This window comes from Ceratocystis lukuohia, assembly GCF_044167205.1.
Source record: "Ceratocystis lukuohia strain C4212 chromosome Unknown Supercontig10_pilon, whole genome shotgun sequence".
Lineage (NCBI taxonomy): Eukaryota > Fungi > Ascomycota > Sordariomycetes > Microascales > Ceratocystidaceae > Ceratocystis > Ceratocystis lukuohia.
This window is the reverse complement of record NW_027263529.1, coordinates 280,793-298,157: the sequence shown is the minus strand read 5'-3', so window position 1 is coordinate 298,157 and position 17,365 is coordinate 280,793. Positions and strand designations below refer to the sequence as shown.

The 17,365-nt window shown below is 50.2% G+C and overlaps 6 protein-coding genes across 6 annotated transcripts; 2 read left to right on the top strand and 4 right to left on the bottom strand.

The window, feature by feature from the left end:
* Nucleotides 1–956: 956 nt before the first annotated feature.
* On the top strand, nucleotides 957–1,991 carry HOO65_100062 (uncharacterized protein; the record flags this gene model as incomplete). The annotated part of the gene is made up of 2 exons (XM_071004695.1): nucleotides 957–1,215; nucleotides 1,282–1,991. The coding sequence occupies 2 exons, from the start codon at nucleotides 957–959 to the stop codon at nucleotides 1,989–1,991; spliced, it is 969 nt and encodes a 322-aa protein (XP_070855839.1).
* A 74-nt stretch (nucleotides 1,992–2,065) lies between these two features.
* On the bottom strand, nucleotides 2,066–3,692 carry HOO65_100061 (putative methyltransferase-like protein C27D7.08c; the record flags this gene model as incomplete). The annotated part of the gene is made up of 3 exons (XM_071004670.1): nucleotides 2,066–2,992; nucleotides 3,324–3,414; nucleotides 3,514–3,692. The coding sequence occupies 3 exons, from the start codon at nucleotides 3,690–3,692 to the stop codon at nucleotides 2,066–2,068; spliced, it is 1,197 nt and encodes a 398-aa protein (XP_070855838.1).
* A 477-nt stretch (nucleotides 3,693–4,169) lies between these two features.
* On the bottom strand, nucleotides 4,170–5,435 carry HOO65_100060 (uncharacterized protein; the record flags this gene model as incomplete). The annotated part of the gene is made up of 1 exon (XM_071001712.1): nucleotides 4,170–5,435. The coding sequence occupies one exon, from the start codon at nucleotides 5,433–5,435 to the stop codon at nucleotides 4,170–4,172; it is 1,266 nt and encodes a 421-aa protein (XP_070855837.1).
* Nucleotides 5,436–6,296: 861 nt separating this feature from the next.
* Nucleotides 6,297–7,337, bottom strand: HOO65_100059 (uncharacterized protein; the record flags this gene model as incomplete). The annotated part of the gene is made up of 1 exon (XM_071001711.1): nucleotides 6,297–7,337. One exon carries the CDS (start codon nucleotides 7,335–7,337, stop codon nucleotides 6,297–6,299), a length of 1,041 nt encoding a protein of 346 aa, XP_070855836.1.
* Nucleotides 7,338–7,986: 649 nt separating this feature from the next.
* On the bottom strand, nucleotides 7,987–11,300 carry HOO65_100058 (aaa family atpase; the record flags this gene model as incomplete). The annotated part of the gene is made up of 5 exons (XM_071004641.1): nucleotides 7,987–8,337; nucleotides 8,430–8,740; nucleotides 8,821–9,902; nucleotides 9,971–10,138; nucleotides 10,237–11,300. The coding sequence occupies 5 exons, from the start codon at nucleotides 11,298–11,300 to the stop codon at nucleotides 7,987–7,989; spliced, it is 2,976 nt and encodes a 991-aa protein (XP_070855835.1).
* Nucleotides 11,301–16,052: 4,752 nt separating this feature from the next.
* HOO65_100057 (putative urease accessory protein ureG-like protein) lies at nucleotides 16,053–16,948 on the top strand (the record flags this gene model as incomplete). Its single annotated transcript, XM_071004701.1, has 2 exons — nucleotides 16,053–16,225; nucleotides 16,324–16,948. 2 exons carry the CDS (start codon nucleotides 16,053–16,055, stop codon nucleotides 16,946–16,948), a joined length of 798 nt encoding a protein of 265 aa, XP_070855834.1.
* Between the last annotated feature and the right edge of the window lie 417 nt (nucleotides 16,949–17,365).

Here is a 17,365-nt window from a genome sequence, read left to right as displayed (position 1 = left end):
GCACAGGTTTCAGGGCTATGCTCTCATTATCGGGTAGTCACAGCACCACGCTACATGCATGAAAGCACAGAGTTTTACTTGCCATCACTCGTATACGAGGCAGGCTCAGGCTGCAATGCTCCAATGTGACATGTCAAGGGAGGGGCAGCCCGCCTGGCTTATGTGGTAGCCAAATGGGGTTAGGGCCGGCGGACCACAGCCAATAATACAGTGGGGTGCTCGACAACAGCAAGGGGAACACAGAAACAAGAACGGATATACAAGTAACAGTAGGCCATGTCAAACCCGGCCCCTATTCACTCAGTCTACTGAGATTATGTCAAGATGGCGAGGAAGAAAGCGCCTAGTGCTCAACTACGATCACCAGCATGGTGGAGTGCATGTAGCGTATGTAGCGTATGTATCTTTGCAAAAGGCCAGCATAATAGTCTTGAAAGAATCTAGCTTAAGGCAGCTTGCCTTCCGCCAAGCTTGATCTTATATAAGCTTAACCTTAGTTGATGCCTCATGCCATCTCAGCCTGTAGCATCAAGCATATTGATACTATCATCAACCGTTTCCATTACAACTACACCACATACGGACTCCCCCTGTTGTTGAGCCGTCCCTGACAAGCTATTAGCTTTTTTTTTTGCTGGCTCAGGGGTTCCGGCGGCCCCTGACCTGACCACCTTGACAGGGCCAGGATCAAGGATGCCCATTTTAGTCTTAGTCCTGGTGCTGCTTGTACATCCATCCATCCATAGTCTGCAAAGGATTGTGATGTTTTCGCCCGTATTGTATAGCAAGAACCAGGCAGAAAGGAGTCCATTAGGGAGATGGTGCATTAGATGCCTATTTGGACCGGCTAGCCCAGCCAGTTCTCATATAAAAGAGGCCGCGGCTCCCCATGCCACAGGCTGTTGTTCCCATCTCACAACTCCTAGTCTCCCACCATCCCCCAGACATCGTACACCATGATACTCGCCCGCGTTATCCGTCCCGTGCTAGCCTTGGCTGCTATCTTGCCCTGCGTAGCCGCTCAAGGCAGCCAGCCCGAGAGCCTGGCCGTGCGTAGTCTACCCGCTGAATGGCGCGCTTCCCCTGGTATTGGCCGTTATGCTGGCCGCGACGAGTCCGGGCCCAACAAGCGAGACCTAACGAAAATAACGCTCAGTCGCTTGATGGGTCGCCAGGATTCCGCCACTTGCGACAGCGGAAAATACGCCTGCTATGGTAAGCAAGAAACATCAACACGCTATTTCAATGCATAGACAGACATTTCTAACACTTGACATTCAGATGACACCGGCTGCTGCCATGAAGACGAGGTCTGCTGCGACGATAGCGAATATTGCGCCCCACAAGGTGGCGAGTGCTGCAACGACGGCAGCGGCTCGTGTCAAACCGGATATACTTGCTGTGGGAATGCCTGTATCCCAGAGGGCTCATCTTGCTGTGACATGGGCACTTATTGCGCGGCCGGAAATATTTGTGTGAATCCATTTGATGACTATAATTCGGGCTTCTCTTTATGCTGCACAGATGACACGTGCTTGGGCATTGTGGGCGAGGATGGAATCACGACAACCCTCAGCGACCTTCCCGAGCCGACGCTGGATGCCTTAAGCAGCCTCCTTGACGCTCTTGCAACTCTGGATGGGTTCGATGATGAGGCGACAGCAACTGGTTCTAGCGATCCCCAGACAACCGGCGACATGGACGACGTGGATGATGAGGACGATGATAGCACAACTGCTACCATCACTGCTGCTTCCTCGCCATCGTCTGTGCCTTCCAATTCTGCTTCGATTGCTTCTGCTACTACCACTGGCGCCGATGCTGCACCCACTGTCTCTACCGTCGGCACTTCCAGTGCGAACGGCGCCAGCAGCAGTGGTAGCAATAACAGCACCAGTAACAACTCTTCGAATGCGGCCTCCATTGAGATACAGAAGACTGGCTGGATGCTAGCCTACAGCATGGCTATTACACTAACTTTCTGGTTGTAAATTTAATTACCACACGTATATATCGCACGTACATGACATGGCTCGCCCCGTGCTACTATAATATCAAACTAGCTTCATCCCATTGAGGGTGGCTCATCTCCTTTGCTCCTATCTTTCCCATCTTCTACTGCCTTGGTGACAATTGTCTTGAGATAGCCCTGAAAGCTAGCAAATGTAGTCTCGTCGTAGCCTTCCGTCCACCGACAGTATACCGTTGCTTTCTCCACCCCCACCGAAATCCAAACCTTGAAGCCAAACACGGGGTCAGGGCCACCGTTACTAAGCGTAGTGTCTTCCCCTCTTTGCTTGCGTCTTCTATACGCCCTCGACCACACATTCTGCGCGCTTTTGCCTGTTGCACAAACGCGCTTCATATCCCAGCTGAAATCTTTCAGATCCAGGCCTTCCAGTGTTTCCCTGAGCGTCGTTGCAACACGCCACGGATTCACACCACTCGGAAGCGACGCCACTTCGACTTCCGTCAGCGGGGGCAATATTATCCCCTTCCACCCCGGGACCTTCAAGCCCCTGGCCGAGCTTTGCACTGGTCGCTGGGGGCAAAAGCTCCAGGCCACGGCCCATCGCCGAGTGCGCGATCCCTGCACAAATTCTGTGCTAGCATAGTTGCTAACTTTGTGGTCACGCAGTTTCTTGACCAGTGTCTCCACACTAGACTGCTTCCCGAACATGATAGTATACCAACGCACCTTTTGTTGGAGCTCCAGCGACTCGGTCAGAATACGCTCAGCAAAACCCGACTCGCCACCGACAGTTACCATTTCGACGGCAGATCCAGTGCATGCAGTCAATGGTGGCCGCAACTTTTTCTCAGCGCAGAGTTTCAGGTCTTCTAGCGACTCGTAGAACGGGGGGTTGGTCATGGTGAACGTAAGGCTGGGTAGATCGAAGTCGCTCAGAGCCACAAGAGGGTCCATTTGCGTTCGGGGAACGATGCGAATGCGCGTGTCAAGCCCGTTTCGCGAAACGTTTGCACGCGCATTCTGAATATTAAGAGGGTCAATGTCTAGATGTCACACACATTAGCGGTCCAAGCCTAGGCCCCAAAAACATAGAAAAGAAAGACCAACCAGTGGCAATAAAGGACCACGGCCGCTGCGCGCAGCCTAGAAGGGGATATATGCAGGACGAGCCAGTGCCTATATCAAGACCAACAACGTCGCTCTGGGAGAAGCCAGCGGGTAATGACGAATCAACCAAATCTTTAAGCCAGAGAATATAGTTGTGTCTGTTATGAACCTGATGGGTTACCCAATGTTAGAGGGCGGTACTCTACAGTTTAAGCACCACTATCTTGTTCTTAATCCTACTCACCATCGGACATAGTCTACTCTGGGGCAACTCAACCCGAAGTCCAAAATCCAGGGAGAGCAAAGTCGTTGTCAATTGCATAACAGCATCGGGGCTGGAAAAGTTTATCGACCCATGTTTCAAGCTCCGAGGGGCATTAGCTGCTGGCCGATAAAAGCGTGTCTAGATAGATGGCGATGGAATTGCGACATACTACGGTGCGAACGCTGGATCCAGCCCAGCAAGCTCGCGGAAGTTGGGCTCTGTCTTGTAGAGATTGGCAAATTTGGTGTCTTTATCTACTAGAGACTCGGGTCCAGGACGAGGAAAAGAATGGCTAGATTCCAGCTCCAGCGCGTCTTGCCCATGATAGCTGTGCTTGCGTTTCGACATAGTTGAAGAAGGACAAGTCGTCAGGTGCAGGTTCGCAAGTCGCGTGATGCTAGCACTAGGTTTCATGCTAGAGTGTACGGCGTATTATCGGCTAAACTTAATGGAGACAGACAACATAATCAGATGAAAGGCTAAATTGACACCAGACAGCACAAAGTAACTATCAGAACACCAGAACACCAGAACACTAGAACACTAGAACACTAGAACTTGAGCCACCCCATACCGATGGCAGTTGCCCCGCGCTTGGACTTTACCAGATAAAAACGTAAAACTTGATTCATTCGCGCCCACAGTCACACACAACTCGCTGCCCAATTCAAAGATACAAACACTACGCTTATTATATTAATCTAACATGCTGTATAGTCATCATTAGTCGTTACAAGGCCGATTCTCGTGATGCGACAATAGAATGCATGCAGTGGCAGCAAGGCTCTGTCTCTGCTATGCCGACACCCACCACGCCAACTACCCTCATGCCCCCCACGCAATCACACGCCAACGCCAGCCGTCCATCACTGTCAGGTCCTCCTCTGTAATCATGTGCTGCCCACGTATAACCTTGTCATAGAGCTTTCGCACACGCTTGTACATGGTGCGCGACACACGCAGCAGAATCTCGTTTTGAAACACATACAGCACGGCAAACAGAAACATTGACACAGATGCCAGTCGCTTTTTCACAAAGACAGAGGACTTGAGGTAGTCGGTCAGGGTGCGGCTACGCTTGAAGGCATATTCAGTGTCATTGGCCGCCTCTAGGCGCGGGTAGTTCTTGGCAAGCCGTCGAAACACAGACTTGATTACGGGAATGATAGAGCCACTGGGAGTAGTTAGCGCAACCTGCAGGAATAGCGACAAGACAAGACAGGAAATTCGGGGAACCCACGCGACGAGGCCGGTGAGCCAAGACCGGAAGCGGCATTTTTCGGACGACCGCGTGACCTCTGTAAGGTATTGCCGCAAAGTCGCGAGGATGCTGATGGCCTGAGCCCTGTTGTCGATCATACGCTGCATAAGGGCTCCATCGTAGCGGTATGCATCGACCTTGGTAGCCTCAGTCACCAGGGTCATGTACTCCTTTAGACTTTCACGGCCATTACGACGCAGATCGGCAATGTCGAACAGCTCGTCGACAAAGTGATTTCCAGCCCGCGTCAGCGATGGCTGAGGTTGTGGCTGGAGAGACATGGCTGGAGGTCCGGGATAGGGGACCCAAGCGGCTGATGGATAGTACGGGGCTCCATAGGGGTTTGCGGGCGGTAGAGGCCCACCGCCATACTGAGGGTTTGGCGGAGGCGGTCCATAGGCTTGACCCGTGGTCGCGTAGAATTGGGATTGGGACTGGGTGTGAGACTGGAACTGAGATTGAGACTCTTCCTGTGGGTGAGATGGCGGCACGTCTGATGCCCTCGGAGCTTCAGGAACACGTTGTGCTTCTGCGTTACTGTAGCCGCGACTACTAGTATAGATTTCCTCCGTGTTCTGCTGCTCCTGTTTCTGGTGCTGAGGCGGGGGGCGATTTTGATAGAAGTCTGGCGTCTTTGGGGCTGGAATGCCGTGCCCGGAAATCGCGGAAGTAGCCTGGTGCGAGGTGTTGTGCAATGGGGGCGGCGAGTGGCTAGGGGCTATATTGTAGTTGCGGCTATCGTCATCGTAGCGGCCCCGAGACGATACCGAGGTCAGACTCTCGGGTTCTGGCTTTGGTGATACGACCGTCAACGGCTGGGCGGTGGACATCTTAAGTGGAGGTGGAGATGCAAGCAGTGGGCGAGCGAATGCGAGTGGGACAAGCACGGAGCGGTGGGAGACTCGAGAGAGAGAGAGAAAGAGAGACAAGTAGTAAAGACAAGGAAAAAGAAAGACCCAAGGCGAGGGAAAAGGGGGAGGCACCAGCTTCAGGAGCAGGCCATTAAAAAGTCACAGCTAGATGATAGAAGACGAAGGAAAATAAAAAGGAAAAAAATGCCCAAAAGGGAAGAGAAATGCGCACAAGAGAACAGAGATTCGGCACCTTGACGTGGCCACGCTGAGCTGTTGAGGATGCAGATATAGTTACATATAAGTAGATGGTTACATACAAGTATCGCTGAACTAAATACCACACCGCGACTTCCTCTGTTGATGGGGTCCAGTTCCCGCCAAGGAAGGAGCAAAAAAGCTAGGGTACGCCAATATCAGGCGGCTGGGAGAATACTGGGGACAGAAAAAAAGGAAGTTGCTTTTCTTCTTAGGCCTTGTGTTGGATCCACTATTTGTCTGATAGGACCTTCAGGCACCATTTCAATGCCTAAACAACAAATAGTTTGCAATAATTCCAGCCTGCTTGAAGGGTTCTTTTCTGTTTTTTATCTCTATTTATTTTGTGGTTGGTTGCCCCAAAGAATCTAACAGGCGCCAGCCCCATTCCTTAGTTATACGCCATTGAAATCCCGTGGTTTCTTGCATACTATCCAACACAATCTAGTGGCCCTGCCCCGTCCCCCACTGCTTCATGTTATGCACGAGAATGCAAGTGCGTATAACTTGTCAATAGAGACCATTAAAGGGGGTTTTGCAGCGATTTTCAGCTCTCCCACAACGATCCAACCAATCAATGGCCTAACCCTGGTCAACCCTACCACATGCGCCTTGGATCTCATTCAGCCCTTGCATGAACCTTGTTAGAGCATCACAAGTTGTGCTGACCCTGCCCTGTTCTTCTACTAGGCGGACTATGTCTCTCTTCTCCGATGGCTCTAGATAGTCCCACAGTCGTCGCAACAGTCCCATGCTCCTGCTGTCGCCCTTGAAGACCCGTGCAAACGCCATCACCAGCCCTTTCATCACATGGTCCTCAGGCCGTGAGATGCGCCGCAAAACCGCGCCTAGATCTGCCATGAACGCTCCCACCTCGCCGGCCAGGGCTGCAGAGCACCCAAAGCCCCGGTTTTCATCAAGGAGCAGACACAGTGCAACCACAAGACTCAGCATATTGCTACACGCACGGCCCGTAGTGGGGCTTTGGGAAAGCCGGTGATGTAAGCGAGCAGTAATGGTTACCAGGGCGCCATTGCCGTCGTGTCTGCCATTCCCGCTATCTGTGCTTAGCTGTTCAAGGTGGCAAAAGAGGAAGCCCAACGCATGGCTGAGCAGTACGGCACCGCTGGGCTGCAAATGCAGTGGCAGGAAGGAGGGAAGATCATCTGGCAGGGCAGCCCTGGGGTTCAGAGTCGCCGCGCGTGGGAGTAGTGAGATGCGGGGCAGATGCTCATGCAAGACTTCACGGAGAACGAGATACTCCATGTCGCAAATAGGGACTGCCACAAAGTTGGGATTGATGTCTGTAAACAGAGGGCGTGTTAGGGATATGGAAGTATGTCTGTCCTCGCCATTGTAGCAATAGTTGCAGTTGCATATCTGTGGCCCTGGCTGTCGCTGTTGGTGTTGGCAAGAGCTGGGATTGATACCAACATAAACTTGGGTTCTATGGACTCCTTGTCGGCCCCGCTCTGGCCGTGGCATATGGTGGGGGCATTGGAAGGCTGCGTTGGCAGAAGGAGCAGGCGGTCCCATGAAGGAGCCTGGTGGGCCTGGCCTACAATGCAGATGCGGTGGAGGAGGAGGGGCCGGGGCTGGACCCCAGAAGAAGCTGGGATTCATGGTTCGTTCGAGAGGAGTTGGCGGCTGTTGATGGCACGAAGCAATGGCCTGGGCGGATTGTAGAAATAAGCCCGGGTTGGGTTATACCTATGTAAGTCTCTGTTTGACATTTATACCTCGTCTGTGCACCGTTGCGTCACAAACAAACAAACAATAAAGTAGGAAAATGCCTTACAAGCGAGGACTTTGTCCTTGGGAACTTTGAAACAGGAAGCATCAGCCCAAGCCGCCAGTTACACCTCCAAAGTGGGCCTCCTACAGCAACCGAGGCCACAACTAAAAATAGCCGTGCTTGCCTATTGTGCATAACACTATCGGACGAGGTATAAGAGCTTTGGAAAGGCGTGGAGGTGAAGACTGAGAATATACAATATACGAGGGGTACTAAGGATTGGCAGTCTCAAGCATTGGGCAGAATCCAAGGACCGCAGCCATGACTACTAGCTCTTCACCCCGGCTCCAACATGCAAGTAGCACCCGCTCCCTAACACTGTCTATGTCTTGTTTGAGGTTTGCTAACCTCTACACTAACTAGCTGATGTGTTCAACAAGCTGGCGATAACTATTATGCAATTTAAACAACGAAAAGAGGAACAAAAATAACGAAAGCCTAAGCCTAATTTCAAGTGTAAATCTCCCCCTCTAAAAATCAAAAGTAGCTTCGCATAGCTTCTTCGTAGCCCGGTCCTCCCTTCAAGTCCTGGTCAAACGCAGACAGGACACTGAAAACCTCCCGGATGTGCTGCATAGAGAATCTCTCCTTTTTGTTGATCGACAGCGCTTGGGCAGTGCTGATGGTGTTTTTGATCTGGCGGCCATTGAGATCCCACTTGCCCAGGGTCTCGAAGTCGTCCTCTGTAAACTGGTAGGGCGTGCCGGAGCAGCCTTCCAGCTCGCGGCTTGGCTTCTGGTCCTGGACCTTTTTGATAAACATCTTGAAGATGGCCTGGCGGGCTCGCGGCTGGAGATTGTCGTATCTGAGGGCGATATGGATCCGGGACTGGAACGCATCGTCAAAAGTCTAGGCGACAGATGGGGACATGTTAGTTCAGTCGCGCGCGCACTACATTCACATCAAAAATGAAATCTCACCTCGACCCGGTTCGTCGTGAGGAATAAAATCCCCTGGAAATACTCTAGCTGCCGCAGGAAAATGCTGACTAGGGCATTTCGGTTGATGTCATGGAGATTGCGCTTCTCCAAAAACACATCGGCTTCGTCAAGGAGAAGAATAGCGCCCCAAGCGTGGCATATATCCAGCATCTTCTGCAACTCACCCTCGAGACATCGGGAATAAGTCCCAAGCTCGCCGGCTGAAGCCATGTACAGTGGGCACTTGAGCAGCTCCGAGATTCCCTCTGCTGTAAGGGTTTTTCCCGTGCCCGGGGGCCCGTGGAGTACGGCTAGATTTCGAAGTGGTGTTAGTGTCTTGATTGCTCTTGGCATATTAGAGTTTCATTGCGGCTTCTAGCTGCCAACTCACCAACGAGACCCTTTCCTTTCCCTAGGATGACGTCATCAATGCTATCGGCGGCGTTGTACTTGTGCGATTCCACAAGGGCTTTGATGATGCTCTTGGTTTTGGGTGCAAGAACAAGCGATTCGTAGGCGTTTGCGTTCCACTGGATTTCCGAAATTTTCGAGACGAGGAACTCTAGCCACAGCTTCTCCGAGAAGGAGAAGCCAAGCAGAAGGGGCGAGGCAATCAGATAGTCCTGGTCGGAAAAGACGGGCTTCTTCGGGGCCGCGGAACCATGTGTTTTGTGCGTCATTTTGTCTTGGTCCTCTCCTTCCGCCTCATCCTCCCCATCCTCCCCATCCTCGTCTTCCTTCTCTTGCTCTGTTTCTCCCTTGGCCTCGGTCTCCTGGAAGGAAGACTTCGCCTTCCCAGCAGTGTCACCCTCTTTCAAAAGCTCAAACTTGCGAGCAGAAGCTTGGGGATTAGTCCTGCCGTAAAACTCATCCAGGCGACTATTCGAGTTGTTGGCCGAGCCATCTTCGACGTCGCTAGATTCCTCTTCCCCGTAGTCGTCTGCCGATTCTGTGGAACCGTCCCTCTGCGGAATATTGCAAGAATCATAGTTCGGATTGATGCGGCGATGTGTGGCAGCATCGACCATAACACGGCCTTTAACATTGACCCGCAGAATATCGTTTTTGCGCTTGCAATAGGCCATTCCCTTGTACTCCCTATAGTTGACGCCGCACAGATCGACAAAGTCTTTGCCCCGAGCAATGAGCTTTTCCGTGATGGCGTCCTTGTGCTTATGGAAGCGGAGCGGGTACACGGGGAGACTGGTGATCTTGCGGGCTCCATGGAACTCATCGATCCTCTCCTGCATAGAGCAATGGCCGAAATGTTTGCCATTGAAATCCAAATATTTGCCGCTCACGAGCCAAAAGGGGCCCGAGTTGAAGTGATGGAGCTTCTGGCAAGATCTTATTTTAAAGGCCCGGGGGCTATCGTTCGAGCCATATGTAGATGTATAGGCAATAGTAGAAGGCTTCCATAGCGCCCAAATCAGGTCAAAGGTAATGAGGCCATTGGACAACATGGTGGCAAGGCTAAATAGAGAGATGGGCGATGAGAAAACGAACGTTTGGAGTAATTATGATGTTGCACGCTAACTTACCTCTTTTTCAGGGACGAGTAGTCCTCGTTGACGTACGAGATGAGCCACTTGAGATGATCCATCTTGGTACTGAGCTTTGCCTTATTCTTGCGCCGCTCCTTGGAAGTGTCCCCCTCCGGAGTCATTTGCTTGAGCTCCTTGGCATACTGCTCAAAGTCATCCAGATATCTATGAGATAAGCGATTAGTTAACAATAATACGGAACACGAGAATGCCAAAACGCTGGAGCTAGAGGTCTCAAGGGGGATGTGGCAAACGGATCTCACAAGAAAAGAGTGTTGGGATTCAGCTTGGGAACGGAATCCATCAGATTGACGCCTTGAATGTTGCCAATGACGTGCCGGGCCACCTCCTGTAGAGGCTTGCTCATTATATGGACAAGCGTAAACTCGTATCTCCCATCTGTGTCGAAGCTACGGCAAACTTGGAACGCGTATTCCGGATCGTCTTTGTCCTCGACAACAGCCTCTTTGGTTTCCTGCAGCTTGAAGTTATGCAGGTTATTGTCCCACACACTGTCAACGCGACGGTAGCCCTTTTTACTCTTGTCTTTAGGCTTTGAGGCTTTTCTTGATGCTCCCTTTTTCTTGTCGCTTATTGGTTTCTTGGGAGGCGGGACACGGGGCTTGTCTAGGGCCAGGCCCGGACGTTGTGGGGTAGATGTTGGAGCACACCCGGAAATAGGGACAAGATAATAACCTTGCGGGCTAGCGGCTGTAGGCGCTGGAGCGGTTCGAATTTCGAGTTGCTGCCGCAGCCATTTGACTTCGTCCGTGCCTTCCTCCTTGGCCTGTTCACCGCTAGAGCTAGCACCTGAGCTGGTATTCGACGTCGAGCTTTCTGATGAGGAATCATCATCGCCGGCCGAACGCAAGGCTTGTTTGCGAGTGCGATGGGTTTTTTTCTTGTCCGAGCGCTTCCGGTGACCAAGGCGCTTTTCCCTCTTCGTCTTTTTGGTCTTGTTTCTTCCAGAACGGGAGTCAGACTCGGCCTCGGAGCTAGACGAATCCCCAGAGTCATGACTCTTATATTGGATGCTAGCGGAGGCCGAGGAGCAAGAGTCGGAGGAATCATAGGAATAGTCTGTCTCGCGGTCATCGCCACCATCGATCTTTTCGACAGCTTCTCTCCGCCGCCGCCGCTTCACCTTGGAAGCCTTAACGGGGTTTTTGGTTTCGGCGGCTTCAGAAGGCATGCTTAACGAATCGTGTGTATTGCTTGGAGGTGTTAGGGCGACTTCTGACGAGGTGTTCTCAGTTGAAAGATCCTTAGCAGAAAGAGATGTATCAGGCAGATCCGAGGCGAAAGGGGCAATGCTGTTAGAGGCCATAATCTGTACAAACGTTAGATAGGATAGAACGACAAGTCGGACAGTTTATTTTTAACGTGCCTGTTAGAGTGAAGCTTTGTCTTTCTTTCTTTCTCTCTCTCTACAACTCTTAGAGAGTACTAGCAGTTGGTGATACAAAGCGGACAAAGGCTTGAAGCGTGATTTAGAGTGAATGGTGAAACACAGTGAAAGTTGAAATGGCGGAATGGCTAGGTGAGTTGGCTTGCCACGTGTAACCCAGCTGTTCACTCAGTGCTGTTTTCAATAGGTTATCTGGTACAGCACAGAAAAGAGGGGTGAGGAGAAACAGGCTTTTGGTGTCACGGGATCAGCGGGCTGCCTGACACTCTTTATAAGCTAACCTGGCTACTGAATAGAGCCTGGGCGGCTATTCAAGAAGCAATCAACTGATTACTGGATTGCTGATGAGCATTTTGCTTGCTAGTTATGTAGGCCCATGTCACCTGGGCAGTGAGGTCATGGCAGGCTTGTTACTGTCTGCCTGCCTGCCTGTCTGCCTGTCTGCCTGAAACCAGGCTAGTGAGGAAGCCATATATGTATAATACATTATGCACTTGTCCTGATATATATGTAAAAGCTACATGGACTTTGCCAATTAGAGCAGCACGGTGTAAATATGGGTGAAATACGGCGCTGCTGTGATATCTACGCATGAAGAGGTATACTTGTGCTGGACGCGCCGACTTTAGGGGGCACTGTGAGGAGTCTGACAAAGTACGGAAAGTTTTTTTTCTAGATCTCGGCTCGCCATCACATACAGGCATGGAGAAACATGCTACGTGCATTACCTATCTGCATATGAGTTGGATAGACCTCTTCTGTAGCCCTGTTAGTAATGGTAAATTAGCCGAAGCCCAGTGCACGGCGAGAAGCATGGGGGTTATGAATTGTTGTTTTCCCTCTTTCTTTGTTGCTTTTTTTTCCCCCTATCCTAGTTCATGCTCTATTCAGTCGGGCAATAGTATGACGGAGCCTACTGGAGCCTACTGCGCTCAGGGCTAGAGCCTGTAATTTTCTTGGCTGGTAGGCAAGCCAGTGAGGCGGGAGGGAGCGCAAGCACATGTACATTCAGTCCATTTACGTCACAAAGTACAGCAATGGCTTGCTTATATGTTGCATTGAACAACAACAGCCAGTCTCGCAAGCCAGAAGAGAAGCAGGGAGTACGAAGTAGTGGAAGCCGGGAATATAGCAAGACAAGGAGAATATGGGTGCCGTTGAAATAGATAAGAGCCTGTGTAACACATGCGCACGAACACAATCTTAGCAAGTGCTCTATATATATATATATATATATATACACGCATAGTGCTAGTGTATCACACTCAAATATCTGTAGTACAGTCCATGACGACTGTCGACTCCGCAGTACTATACCCATGCGCAGCCTAGTTGAGCAGTAGACGCATTATGTCACTGGTTAGGGCTTAGTGCTTAGTTGGGTCAGCAGGGGTTGTGGAAATTTTGACCCTGTGACGTGTGATGACTGGGATGCCATGCATGTCGAGCAGGGCTGAGGGAAAGAAAAAAAAAAAAGTAAAAAAAAAAAAAGCAATGAAGCAAAAGATTGATTGATTGTTGATTGTACTATTTAACGTCTACCTACAGCTATTTCACCGTAATACGACGGCCTTCCGGCCGGGAGCACCTCCCGGGCGGTCCGCAGTGACAGGAACGCATAAACTTCAACCTTCTCCTATGACTTTTTAGGGTCCAGCAATATAGCCAGGAGGGTCTCTGTATAGCGCGGCCCGAGGGCGTACCTGTCGGGTTCCAGGATTGGTTACCTGATATTTTTGGTTGGTGGAGGCCCCGTGTAAAAACTAGTCTAAAAGGCCCCCGGCTGTCGGCACGGGGGGTAGGCCCCGGCGGAGTACAGTGGTTTTGTCCTTTTATGCGTGGCTGCTGCAACACCTTTGGTCTTCCCATTTTCCACATCCCCCTTTCCCCACCGGCAAAAACCCCAGACAAACCCTAAACCCAGAAGTGGAATCGACTCCCAACTTCCCCACAAACATTCGATCCTCTGAAAAATCTGCTATGTGTCCTGAAACCATGAAAATCATGGCGACAAGACAACAGATTCCAGTGCAGTCTGGGAATCCCGTCAAGCGACGGGAAAGTCAACCATACTGTGTGAGCATCCGAGGGCTCATGGTCTATCCTTCCACCGCCCTGGTGGCCGCTGCCTCATGCGGTGTGGATGTGACCTAAGGCAGCCCCCTTTCTAGTGACCTGCCACAGTCACCAGTCTGTCCGAGGACAGAGGAGCGCGAGAAAAAACAAAACATAAGAAAAAGGTGTGGACTGTGTGAACTCTCAAATACTCAGTCCTGAGCGTGAAGGTGAACTCCTTGAGTTGGAGTGGTGTTGTGGCGATGAGGAGTTGGCGATCGCGAAAGTTGTCGTGAAAAAGGGGGCGAGTCGACGACGAGGTTGTTCCTCAAAGTTGGGCAAGAGCGGCCTCAAGGCTCCACAGCTCATTGTCAGAATCCATGACAGAGTCAAAGAAAAAGAAAAGAATGAAAGACGCTTATCAGTGTCATAGGCGTCGTCCTCTAGCAGCCCGGAAGAAGGGGAGGCGCCAGACCTCAAAGGTACCCCCCCGAGGGTTGTAAGAGGGAGAGTTGATGAAGCAAAAGATGTTCCAACGATAACAGCCATGGCGGTAACTAAAAAGGAATATGTAGCACGCTCAAAAAGATAAGAACAATGATGAGTTGGGCGCGATTCGAACGCGCGATCCTTTCGAAACTGTGGAACCCTTCTCGGGCATAAGGGATTCAAGTAATGCCTTGAACACAGCGCCTTAACCACTCGGCCACCAACCCATATTGTGTGATGCTTGGGAATATGTCGCTTAGGAGGCATTAAGAGGGAAACTGGGGTGTGGCTCAAGTTTTTTTTTTTTTTTGCTACGAAATAACAGCAGGTGGAAGACGTCAAGTAATACAATAAGCCCTATTTTTATCATGACTATTATGTCGTATTCTTTTTCCTGTCTACTCACTGTTATCTCGCAGCAGTACGGCAGCGTATTCCGGACGGGAGCAGCTGGGGCTGATGTCATCTTCCAGTGCGACTTAAGATGTGGCTCGCCTTTTTTTGATACATTTGGACATGCCCGAAGCCCTTCCTCCCTGTCTTGATAAGTAACAAGCGTGCAAGCAATTCCGCTTCCCCCACAGCCAGTCTTGCGGAAAACAAATCCTGTCCAGAAACCCGGCGCCTTTTCATGTTAGTTAGTCCAAGTCCAAAGCCCTGTCTCTGATACGGGCCATGTGGTGGATCTTGAGCACAAAGAAATAAAATACAATAAAGTTCGATAAAAATACGTTGCTTGCTCTCCTCGGGTGTTTCTGCTGTAGTTGGCCCAGACATAGCCCTGACAAACTTTGATGTATAGTCTTCAATAGCGCCTAGCCGCCAACAAATACCCCCCAGCTCAGTTAGATGTAGATCCAACGGTATTGTCTTAACTCGAGCTTCAAAAATTAATCATGCAACTGAGCCGCCTACGCTTGTTAAGGGTTAGAGGTTGGGCCTGACCCTAAGAAGCAGACATAGCAGCTTTTTCTTTTACGAGAACCTAAATGTTGAGCGCTATTCAGGGATACCGCAAGCGTATCGCTTTTATGCTTTAGGCCCACATCTAGTGACAATGTTTTGTGATATATACTATACTAGTTACGCTTTGCTAGCACTCACTTGGCTGAATGAGACACTTGTCTAAGTGAGTGACTTTTTAGCTAGCATCTACAAATGACGACGGAACCGGGAATGACTGCTCTTAATCGTTGACGTGGTTGTAGTTGTTTTTCCAGCCTGGAGGGCCGCCGCCATCTTTTGCCTGAAAGATGCACTATGAGCAATGTCATGAATCCTTCACATAACCAACTCCAAAAACTTTAAACAAGAGGCGGATAGCCTTCCACTACAAGTTGATGGATCAAAAGACTGGTGAAGGAAGGCTGTGAAATGACCGATAGCGGAAGGAAAAAGGTCGTATATTGGCTAAGCCTCTATTTGAATAATAAAGGCAAAGCTAAGGGAGGATAAATTGTCTCTAAACCAGCAATAATCTACCGCACGAGAAGAAGAAGTGCAGTAAGTAATCTGCATTTTAGCAAGACACTCTATTAAGTACGGATCAAGAGCTGGTGAATTAATATGGGTCTTATAGACTTTTTATCTCATGAATGTGGGGGCTCTATAGTGGGGTGGGCCTGGGCCGTGAACCTTGATCTTATTTCATTTTTATCTTGATAGACAAGAACAAAGATAAGTCCCGCACCGCACTACTTAACTAAGAGAGACTTGGCGCCATTATCATATATGAAACGAGCTTTGATAAAGCTTTGTTACTCTTCTTTATTGTTGTTGTTTGGTAAGGGTTTGCCTATCGGGAAGCAGTAGAGCTAAACCCTTGATAAAGTAAAAGCAATTACTTAGATGTGGTATCATTAGCTTGGCTTGGGAGAAACAGAGATAACGAGAAGGGCAAAGGGAAGGAAGCCTTACACTTTTGTAGGATTATTCTTTGGTAGTTGCTAGCTTAGCGGTCCTAGTTGAGCTGCCGCAATTCCGCAGCCTCGTCTTTCTTCCCTTTTTTTTCTTCCAATTCCTAGCCCTATCGTGACCTCTCCAATTATTTTCTTCTCCGTCTTCTTCTTTTCTAGTGAACTGCTAGTATTTAAAAGTCTGCTTGAAAAAGACAAAGCTTCACCCACAATGTCTCACGAACATTCCCACGAACATTCCCACGATCACGGTGGCTTCAATGCCCAGGAACACGGCCATTCGCACGAGATCCTAAACGGCCCTGGAAGCTACCTTGGCCGTGAAATGCCTATTATAGAGGGTCGTAATTGGACCGAACGGGCCTTCACCATTGGCATTGGCGGGTGAGTTCTCTGCAAAAATGATAGGCTTGCCCTTGCCCGGCTTAATGTATCAAATGAGACGGCACCAACTTTAGCTAACCTTCCCTTCTGATTGGTAGACCGGTTGGCTCTGGAAAGACCGCCCTCATGCTTGCACTGTGCAAAGCTCTCCGTACCAAGTACAACATCGCCGCCGTGACCAATGATATTTTTACGCGCGAGGATGCCGAATTCCTGACCCGCAACGGAGCTCTCCCAGCCGAGAGAATCCGGGCCATTGAGACCGGCGGCTGTCCTCATGCGGCAGTCCGTGAAGACATCTCGCTGAACTTGGGCGCGCTCGAGGACCTGCATGGCGAGTTCCGCACTGATCTCCTGCTGATCGAGTCGGGTGGTGATAACCTGGCAGCCAACTACTCTCGAGAATTGGCAGATTTCATCATCTACGTCATTGATGTCAGTGGCGGTGACAAGATCCCTCGCAAGGGTGGTCCTGGAATCACACAGAGCGATTTGCTTATTGTCAACAAAACTGATTTGGCCGAGGCTGTCGGTGCTGATTTGGGAGTCATGGAACGGGATGCTAGATTGATGCGAGAGGGCGGCCCGACCATTTTTGCCCAGGTGAAGAAGGATGTTGGTGTCCAAGATATTGCCAATCTAATTCTTAGCGCCTGGAAGGCTAGCGGAGCTGAAGAGGTTGCCCGGTCTCTGGGCGGTCCTACACCTACCGTATCCGAGTAATTGGGTATTGGAATGAAGAGCAGCAAAAGTAGAATTGTCTGTAGCGTAGTGTTGCTCTATGTATGGGCGCACATGCGCTGCATTCTTAGCAAACAGAGATGTTTTGATTCCCGTGGCTGGCCTTGTCGTTGTACTGGGCTCTTAGGCCCTTTTATATTCAGTGCAAATCTGAACTTCTCGCCTCACATAAGCCGAGGCTCTATCTAAACCAGAATTCCCATCAAACAAAGTAGCTGAAGCTAAGAAGCTAAAGCCAAATACAGAAAGCAAGAGCAAAAATACAAGCAATCCTAAACAAATGAACCCATAATGATCGTACCCGGTCGTTATCCCTTGTGCGGCTTGAAAAGAAAATCCCAAGAACCCTTTTTTCGTCCTTTTTTTCGCCTATATTTTGTTTGAACTTTTCCTCCCTCT